Source organism: Branchiostoma lanceolatum, chromosome 17 (genome assembly GCF_035083965.1).
Source record: "Branchiostoma lanceolatum isolate klBraLanc5 chromosome 17, klBraLanc5.hap2, whole genome shotgun sequence".
Taxonomy (NCBI): Eukaryota; Metazoa; Chordata; class Leptocardii; order Amphioxiformes; family Branchiostomatidae; genus Branchiostoma; species Branchiostoma lanceolatum.
The window spans coordinates 8,396,477-8,407,372 of NC_089738.1; the positions used below are offsets into that span (position 1 = coordinate 8,396,477).

A 10,896-nucleotide genomic window follows, 5' to 3' on the forward strand; every position below is an offset into this window, starting at 1 on the left:
CTGTGTCATAGGAATACAAAGACATTCTAATTACCGGAAATATAGATTTTTAATTTCATTTATACAATCTTTATTGACAACAAAAGTACAGCGACTTTCGTAAGGTCTTCTACAATTATGCATGCAAACAACAATTGGATACAAACTGATTAACCTACGTACAAGTATAACAAGTATATGAATACTTCAACATGTCGAGTTTAAACTATCACTTACACTACTAGTTCTAAGATCTAAACAATCTTTGATATATTTACCTATTTGTACACAGTAAAGCAAGTAAGTCTCCTTCTAGAACGTACTTTGAATTTATCTATAGAATGGAATGTATCTAATTTTGTTGAGCATATTAAGAGGGTGTATCAGCAACAAACATTGTCATTGTCCGCCTTTTTGGTGTTCACATACATGTGAATCGTTGCTCAATTGCGCTTTTGACAATATATTGACAATATATCAGAAGTATATTGATCTACAACAATTCATGCAAAACAAAGCAGCACGCCTGGTTCTACGCTGTGACTTCAAGTACAACCCCCAGTACAGTACAACATATCCATACCTTTATGTCATTGCATACTGTGAAAAGCTACTAGTGAACACTAACTCTCAGTTCCTGGGGATCCTTGCCATGCAACAACCAGCAGTCCTCTACAACCAGTTGTTTTCTGTTACACATCAGCACAGCTTCCAAACAAATCATGCCAGCAAAAACAAATACATACTATTGAAACCAAAACTAACGCCATGAAAAAGACTTTCATAGACAGGTCCATACCCATATTGGACGATTTACCTTATGGCGTTCAGTCTTCTAGTAATTCGAAGTTTCGGCAATTGCTTTTCATGTATATAAATCAGTGTATTTGATGTAGTTTGCATGTCTTATATTTGTGTGTTTTACATGTATGTCCAGGAAAATTATATTGCATGTTAGCTAAAGGACTTTGATAATAAAGTATCAAAGTGCAAGATTTAAGCTCAAGAGACTAAATTATGGTAACGTTAATAATCTTAAGGAACTGTTTATCATGACCCCACAGCTATGACATAACTATTTGACCACTATCACAACATATTTGCATAGACAACATAACAGTCATGGCATGTCATGTCAGTTCTGTAATCGATCAGTAGCAAAAACTAGCCTCCTTCGCAGACTTCTGGAGCGGCGGCGTTTATTTTTGGAGGTAACGCTGATTCACGATTTTCAACATGGGATAAAGTCCTCTATGTCGGGAAAGGGAGTTTTGCCAAGCCTCTACCAGGTTCCAGGCGTGGCTGGAAAGAGAAAAATCGGCCAAATAGCTAGAGGAGTTGGCCAGTCGATAGATACCGACGTGGAAAATTGTATCTATCGCCTGGCCAACTCCTCTATTTGGCCGATTTCTACTCTTTTTAGCCACGTCTAATGGTAGAGGCTAAGTTTTGCCCGCCCCAGCATAGAGAACCTTAGCCCATGTGAAAATCGCGAAACAGCGCTCCCTCAAAAAACAAAAACGCCGCCGCTTCTGATGTCTGCGAAGGAGGCTAAGTAGCGACCATAATGAGATACTAGAAGATGGGTGGGACGATCGCGAGCTGAATGCACGTGGGAATGTTTCTGTAACAGTTACTAGCTCGTTTGTACAACTACCAAAGGTCATAGGTCACTTTTATAATGTGTCAAAAGGGGGCAGTTTTAAACGTGTTGGGTTAAGAATTTAGGGTCATATATAGCGGTAATTAAAGCATGTACTTCAGTGTCTCTACTCTGTGGTATCAAATGAAATTAAACACTAAAACATTTTACCGCAAAGTCTTCGAGTGACTTAAACTCAGATACAAAAGTACTGTAATTCTTGTTTCTTTCGCTGTAACTTTATGTTCACTGTGTTCACGGTCACCCCTGTATCGTGAACTTATCATTACCGTGAAAAAATCTGTTGTAATAATTTATGATTCCTTCACACATCCGTTATGTAAATCACTTTGCCGCCACCCTGAAGTTAAAGTTCAGTGAAAATCTCCATTTTCCTTGCACCATGAAATGTTGCTACCGCGAAGATGAAGTGAATTACAGTATGGTGCGTTTCCTTATGCCAGAGATGAACAACCTAAAATATGTTTGATATGTAATAAGTCCGTTCATTATATCTCTTGTGCAATTCATATACAAGCGGCCCCGCCATCTGAAACTACGAGTAAATCGGTATTTCTTTATCCCATTACCATGCTGACATTTCACAATCCTAGATTCGTCGTGCAATATTTTCTCTCAGTTGGACCAGTAAGCTGTCTGAGAAATGATGGGAGGGGGGCGGTATAACGAAAAGGAAACACAACAATTGGAACATTACAATGTATCCCTAAACTAATAAAGACACTTAGATAACGTTAATGAAAGAGTCTACTACCCACCTCTGTTGTCCTGGCGTGCTTCTTTGACGATGGATGAATGTCTACGGCTGGGAAAATTCTTCTAATGCAGCCGCGGACGAACAATGGTACTATTAGTTACGGACAGGTAAAAAAGCGAGCGTGGGTGGTTAGTAAGGCCGTGTATTACCTATCTAAAGTGGCGGGAGTGGTTCTCGTATTCCCGGCTCTTCACTTTGATGCTATGATGACACCGCCCTCTGTTCAAGCCGTACCACTGAAGACGGGCACTGTTACGTTTCAAGTGGGTCAGAGATTCTCACGGCTCTTAATTATGGAGGGACAAGAAGCTAAATGTCGGGGCAGTTGAAAAACGTCCAAGAGAACAATGTGCACCGCCCAGTTGTGTCATATCGGGTGGTTATGTACCAGAATATAGGCTGAGTTGGAATGCATCTGTTTACATAACGTTACACCCCTTTTCTACCAGGGCGGCGACCTCGCTAAGACCACACTGCGACTTGATTTAACAGAGCGCTCGACGTATTTCAATTTCATTCAATTTTCTATAATAAAAAAGAAACAATTTTTTTTTTACGTTTTGTGGGTTTTGTTTACATTTACATTTTTGCGTGATATGCCAATTAAGAAAAGTCGAGAGTTACACAAATCCAATTTAGGTCACAGCGAGATCTCAGCGCGATCGACGTCTAGTGAAATAGGGGCCTTAGCAGTCGTGGGATGGAAACACCAAAGAATAAAATCTCGGATACTTTCTACTCGCCAAAAATTCCGACCATTCAACGGCTCCACCTGACGCTCAGACTTATATTGCACCGTTTAGTAATGTAACAATACTTAATATGTACAGCATTCTGAAAGAAAACTCGAATCTTTAGATAAATAGATAACGGAAACACCGTTGCATTATAAACATCTTATTGTTTCAAGAAATAGCTGTGAAATTTGAATGTGGGGGGATGGTAGCCGTTCAGAAAATGGTAATTCATAGTAAATGTATACTCGATCAGTTGCATGCGAACGGAATTACATGTACCTTTATTACCTAATATCCCATTGTTTTGTTAATGAAATATCTCAAATATTACCATTCTCGATATGAAGATATCGCATTGTCGAAATCAGATCGATTCGAATGAGCCTCAAACTCAAAAACCCTATAGGAGCCTTTCGCAATTTTCCAATTCCTGAAAAGACCGAAATCTGGCAATTTGACGGTCGTTTTACTACTTTTTCGGTGGCGGCCAAGAGCGGTACTGCAGATAAGGCTCTCATAGGGGATGTAGTCCTACTAATTAGAATACGAAAATATACATGGCATTAGGTTTACAACCAGTGACTATTTTCCCAAACAGGTCTGGACGTATTTTATTACATCTAGAATGACCTTTAGGACTTTGTAAAACACGAATGAACATATAAAGGGTGGATTTTTAATCGCTGGCTAGGAGGACCATGTCACTCTGTGACTGTCTGTAGAAGCGCCACCTACATTAATGTGCACATCACTTCTTGTACGTAATGAGAAGGCCATGGGCATATATGGGTGTATGTGAACATCGTACTCTTTCCCTCAAAGACTTTAACCTTTTTCTCTACTGTCTATCCGTTTTACCTCATTGTCATCGCTTTGTATCACTGAAATCTTCCTAAGCAGCTCCTATCTTTCTTCAAGATTTTTCTAATGGATTTTTCAAATCAATTCTCATTATTATTTGCACACATTGGACAAAACTACATTCTACCTTACTGACCAAAAAAGAAACATCTGAGAAAAGACAATGCACAAGGATAACAGATATTCCGTAACGCATTTATTTCTATGACATGATATGGGATTGCTATAACACGTGTGATCAAATTAGAAGTTGTTGTGGTACGTATATCTTCTAGCAAATTCAGTTTCAAGTCCATGTAATAAATCACAAATAATTCACGAGACTTCATATTTGCTTGTACCTATCCGGTATTTTTCTATGTGATACATAACTGATAAGATAACATAACAAACCGATAACTTCGAATCTGCTAAGCGCCTTGGGAAAAACGCTAAAGCCTGGAATCCTTCATCGTAATTCACAAGCATTTTAAAATACAAGCAGAAGTTTTAAATTGTTTAAAAGTCGCTTTCTAAATCAATTCGATATCATTTATTCAGTTGGAAACTATTTGTATATCTGATCTGATTATTGATAAAAAAATGAAATTTAAAGTGATATATGGGGAAAATTGAAAATACAAGAAAAAACACCAATTATGGTATTCACTGCATTCAGAACAACCTAACTTTGATTAGATAAAGTGCCTAACGTTACGCTTGTCACCATAAGTCTTCCTGGGTACAAATAATTAAGATCATACTGTTCTAAACATTTCACCCTATTGGTATGATTGAAAACATAAATAGAAATGAAATATGATATTCACTAAGTCACGACAGGCTAATGTTGACTAGATAACTTCAAGAAGTTCCTAATCATAGCAATAGATTGTAATGTAATTATAGATTAGGTTGAAAACATTTTCTTATAACTCCAGGCCTTCTTCTTGAGGTTTGCGGTCTTTGTTCTTCACAGCGTTGTACGCCAGGGAAAATACGTCATCTCCTCTGGACGGGCCCATCCTCCTGTTAGGGGTGGATGCAATAAAGTTTTAATAAGTTTCCTGAATCTTTTTATTTTATTGGTTTGGCTGTTCAGCACGCATAGCCAGGGCTGTCTAACTAGCCTGTGGCTATTACAAAGGGCTAGCCCTGCTGACAAAGACAATACAAATGGAATTTAACATGTACATAATAACAATAATGATAAGTTCCACTGCAGTACCGTATGAAGTCTCCAGGAGGCCCATTCTCAAAACTGACCTACGTCATACCAACACCCATCCACCTATCAAATATCATGAAAATCCATGAACAGCTTTTCGAGTCATGCTGTTTACATAAAACGCACATGCATTCACAGCCACTCTGCCATAGCAAACTGAAATCATCATTTCTGACGAAAGGAAAGATTCGTAATACATTAAGAGAGATGCTATCCTAGTTCTTATATAGATGCTGTAGTACTGTATTCCTGGGCTAAAACTGAAAGCTGAAACTGTGTACTTACCGTCGACGGTAGAGGATGAAGCCTCCGATACTGGCAACAGCCACGGCAACCCCCACTACAATCACAATGGCCGCCACAGTACCGCCTGAAGACTTACCTGTGCGAGAGGAAAATGATAAAGTGTGAACAGTGTTCTTACCGTCGACGGTAGATAATAAAGCCAATAATACTGGCAACAGCCACGGCAACTCCTAACACAATGGCCGCCACAGTACCGCCTGAAGATTTACCTGTACGAGAGCAAAATTATAAAAACAAACGTCGTTAGAAACATAATCACTTCCAACAATCAATTCTTTGTGTGCAAGGTTTGATGCTATCTTGGAATGTGTGACCACTTAACGTCAGTTAGACGGTTTGAGCCCCGGTTACACATAGCCGAACATGGCTCCGACCACCCTCCAACCAAGGTTGCAGTACGTTGAGAACAGTCTGACAAGTTTTAGATTAATAAAAAGTCAATTTTGACTCCCAAACACGCACACCCTGGCCACTACTGACTTACTCCCAACCACCAGCCAACAACTATTCAATCCATTCAAAACCTCCGGTCTATAGCCAAATGTTTTCAACATTTCAAAACAATTCGGCTGGCGTAGCTGGCAACCACAGCCGACCAAGCTCCCGAACCACTCCCAACCATACTTGGAGCTCGAGGAAGGTCGCGAGGCCATGTTCGGCTATGTGTAACTGGGGCTTAATGATAACATACTTTAAACGGTTAAAAGTCGCAGGTAACAGTAAACAACGCTACCGGTAATAATATACTACTTGTTCGCATGCGAGAAAAGAAATAACTTTACATGGCGAAACAATGTCTTGTTATGATTATCCACGATGTAGAATAACACTGTTGTAACGACCAAGCGTGCGTGTTTTCTTTGTAGAGCACAACATCGCATCGAGTGTTCCGGCGTTATGTACAAACAAACAAACCGGTTCAGAGGTTAAATGGTTTGTTTTTTCATCGCAGTGTACATGAAATATACCTACGGGTGTCTCACTGGACCCGCGGAACGTTGGCGACCTCGCTGCGACCGAGCAATTTAACAGAGCGCTCAACGAATTTCATCGATGAAAAAACTACTCTTTTTTACGCTTTGTGTTCTTTGTTACTCCGGGAAGGAGGAATACCTCCTTCTGGGAGTATTGGGAACGCATTTGTTTGCGCGTTCGCAGCTATAACTCACGATCCCGTTGTCGCATTGGTGTGTAACTTGGCATATCGTTTGCCTGGTTCGGCGTGGTGATGCACAATAGCTTTGTTACACCATAACTACTTTAAACGTCAATCCAATATCGTAATTGCACCCCTATAATTAATGCTATGTCCCACTGCCCTGCCATAGGGACCATGTTATAATCCGTTATGCATGACTGGAATACTTCAGGCAGATACGGGGTATAAATCTTCCTTACTTGCTGTGATCGTATAGTCACTGTTACATTGAAAAATAGACAACGTGCATCACCACACGCAACCTAGCAAACGATATACCAAGTTACATACCAATGCGGCAACGGGAATTGTGAGTTTTAGCTGCGAACATGTGCAAATTGAGCTCCAGTCTGTGTATTAAGTATGCCGTGTCCCTCGCAACTCGCATACAGTATGTGCGCACGGGACGGACGATGCATTTTTACGCACAGTGTGAAAATGGCAAATCTCTGGACCTTCAAACTTACCACACTTGTAGTTTATAATACGGAGGCTGTGACAATGTAAAAAGTTTACGCAGGGGATGAAAGATTGTTGAGAAATATCTCTCAGAAAAGTGCGCGCGCCAGTGTCACTTCCGGGTGGTTAGATCCGGTGACCTTTGACCTTCGTGAAATGTTATGATAATATAAATTAGCCTTTTTTATTACAAATAGCTTGATAGCTATAGATCAGGCCGGCCTGCAATAAATTGTGGAAAGAGGATTTACTGCATATTTGTGATTTCTGATACATCTTAGTTGTAAGGCTGAATGGTTCGTTGATAATTGAAAAGGGGCCATCTAGATCTAACTTTGTGACTTTTCCCGGAATTTCTAGATCCCATCTGTGCCATGCTGTAAAAACATACTTTTCAGCAGGTTGACCACTTCTGTATTGAAAGAAAAAGATAAACAAACACTTTTTCTTTACTTGCTCTAAAACACTGAGCAGAGATGCAATTTGTGTGGGTCAATACTTGTACATACTATAAATACTTCACGGAGAATTGTGTCCTACGGACTCTTGTTGTCTTTTTAGTCATACTTGTATATTTCGCATGATATTCCTCTTATAAAGTCAAGAGTAACACAAATCCAATTTAGGACGCAGCGACGCCGCCAACGTGCCGCAGATTCAGTGACATACCCGCTTTAGTAAAATGACAGAAGGAATACAACTTTTAGAACTATAACTAAAGAGCTATTGTGCTAATTGCGGATCCCAAATAAAGTCAAAGAACCTTAAAAAGTTTTCTAAAAAAAGTAGAGCTAGTAGATCTTGTACTCACCTTGGGTAGCTGAGGCCTGGGAGGCTGGCACGCCTGGCTTGTTTGGGATGTAGTTCTCGCACATGTTCGGCATGCGGGGGCTGGCCTTTACAAGTTTTCTGTTCCACTGGCCAAAATTGATGGGCTCGTTTCCTCCACACCGACCCAGGGACAGTACAATGTCACGAGGATCTACCGCAACGTCGTCATACAGAGGGTCATTTCCCGGCGCTAGCGCCTCTTGGACCTTCTCGCTTCCTGCCCAGTTCTTTGAAGAGTAAACAATCCCGTCTATCAAGTAGTTGAACGTTAGAGGCATCCCGACAAAGTACGAACCACCAGGATCGTAGTACAGTCCAACGCCCCCCTCCCCACCTAAAATGGCGTCGTCATACTTGTCAAGTTTGTGGTCTGGGATGAGAGTTGGATTGTCTGGAGCGATGATGAAGTAATCGTTAGGACGGATGGTGTAGCCGGTTAGGTCGATCGCGAGGTATGCCAAGTTGTTTTCACCGTTGTAGAAGACTATGTAGACGGAGTCCAGAGTGACAACGCTCGTCCCAGGGTTGTACAACTCCACAAACTCCTTTGCAGAGGACGGGTTGTTGGCGCTGAATTCGTTGATGACAACTTTCGGTGCGTTCACCGAGCAGTTGTTCCTACTGCCCGGGGTGGGGTAGGAGACGACGAACTGTGACATACTGCGGCTTGCTAGGCCTTTACACCGGCTTAAGGACTCGTCTACCTCCCCGGGGTTTGTATCAGAGTCCTCGTGCAAGGCTTGTTGTCCTGGAGTGAGTGTCTGTAGGATTGTGTTCGTACCGTCCCAAGTGCCGACGGAATAGACGACCGCGTCAAGCAGGCTGTCTGCCGTGACCTCCATCAGTTCGTAAATGCGTGAGTCCGGGCTGTAGTAAAGCGCGACGCCGTCCTCACGGTTTCCCAGGATGTTCTGTCTGTCAATAACGTAGTCCGGACGAGGGACTAGCTCACCGGAACCCACGACGAAATACCCCTTAGCAGTGATCTGTCTCCCCGTCAAATCCACGACTTGGGACGCCCAGTTCTTGTCCCCGTCGTACAGGACAAGATACACGGCATCTAGTGAGATGTCTTCATCACCAGGGTTGTATAGCTCGATAAATTCTTTCGCATCACGATATGAAGGATTGTCCGCGTTGACTTCGTTGATGACGATGTTTGGTTTGGGCGGAGAGCGGCAGTCGTTGGCACCTCCAGGGGATGGATAGGTGGAGCGGAAGAGGGACAAGGTTAGGGGAGTCATGCCGCCACATCTGCTGACAGAAACGTCGACGATACCGCTTTCCAGGACTTCTAACTGTCCAGGTACCAGTGCGCTGGTTAACGGACTGTTGTTTATGTTGGCATGTTTGGTGTACACGACTACGTCCATTAGATTTTCTTTCGTCGGCGGCATTCGCTTGGTGTACGCGGAAGGTGTGCCGTAGTACAGGGCTACGGCGTCCGGACCGTTCTGTAAGATGTCCCGCCCTTTTTCAAGAACAAGGTTCGGTCGCGGAGTCACGTTTGAAGAGCCGATGACGAAGTATCCGTGAGGTTGGATGGCGTGTTGGCTGAGGTCTATGACGTCATACGCCCGCTGGAGGACGCTGCCGTCGTACAGAACGATGACGTAACCCTGTAACAAGATGGCGCGGTTTTCGGTGTTGTAGAGCTCTATGAACTCTTGGTCGTTGTCGGATGACGGGTTGGCGGCGTTGACTTCGCTGATGATGATGATGAGGGGTGTGTCAGCGTCACGAACGTGTACGTCATGGGTTCTGACGTCACGGGTCCTTACGTCATGGTTGTTCACGGTGTTTGATGCACCACAGTGGGTGGAGCCCACGCCCAGCAAGACGAGAAACAAAACTAGTCCCATCGCCTTCTAGGTGCTGTGGAAAAAAAATCACCAAACGTCAGAACCATTTTTGTTATAAAGAATAAGCAACAAGCTACAACAAACTTAGAAGCTTTTGAATTAGAGTAACGAACGTTTTTATGCTATCTTTATCCGATGTACACATTTACCAGTACGACGACAGAGAAACAATAAACGGACATAGGACAGGCAAGTGTAGAGTGCTCAAAAGACAAAAAAAGACGAGGAGGTTGGGGAGGGAATTATTAGGTAAACAATATTTTACGTAACGAACTACAGGTCACAAATGACCATCTCAACAGCCCTAAACATCTCCCACACAAAAGCGGTACTTTGCACAGCTAACTTTTACAGAGAAACGTTAAGAGTACATTAGGCAGTAGACGATAGACACATACCTTTTCGAACAGATAGACTCTTGAATCAGAAACAGTTCGTCTTCTGTAATTGTACGACTGGGAGAACACAGAAGTTCCGACTGTATTGGGACACCGTGAGAACGAACCTAGCGTGGGCGAACTGCCGCTCTCTGTGAGTCCTGAGCGATGTCAAAGTGTAATCTCTTAGGAAAACACGGGTCGTTTTTATAATGCATTCTGTTCATGGTTTCAGATTTCAGGGAAATCGTAGTGAAGGATTTTCAAGTAGCTAGTCGATTGCTGAGAAAAGTTCTGAAAAAAGTAGGGAGGTAAATGTAATACAGATTGCGAGCACTATGCCTTCATGTCGTCGACATTGTTAACAACAGGTGTCAAAGAAGGCACAAATTTAGAATCGCCAGATGAATATTTCTACCGTTTTTGTGAGAAGCACTTAATGATGATATCAGGTGGGTTGTTCCCGCTTGTACAAAAACAATCATTCAGTATACAAACAATGTATGTTCTATAACATGGGGAGGGGGGCGTGACAAGTACGGACTTATACAAGCTGTTTTATCCAAAGTTCCCACGGCGTGAATCTCTGAGAGAAAACATGGACACAAGCAACCGTTTTGGTAGGCAGTAGTTTCATGTTGTAAACTAGTAAAACGAGT

At 42.2% G+C, this 10,896-nt stretch overlaps 1 protein-coding gene across 1 annotated transcript; it reads right to left on the reverse strand.

Moving 5' to 3' along the window:
* Positions 1–4,171: 4,171 nt before the first annotated feature.
* On the reverse strand, positions 4,172–9,868 carry LOC136423587 (uncharacterized). Its single transcript, XM_066411813.1, has 3 exons — positions 7,979–9,868; positions 5,490–5,586; positions 4,172–5,005 (listed from the first exon to the last, which is right to left on the reverse strand). Exons 1-3 carry the CDS (start codon positions 9,858–9,860, stop codon positions 4,906–4,908), a joined length of 2,079 nt encoding a protein of 692 aa, XP_066267910.1. The 5' UTR covers positions 9,861–9,868; the 3' UTR covers positions 4,172–4,905.
* Positions 9,869–10,896: the final 1,028 nt, after the last annotated feature.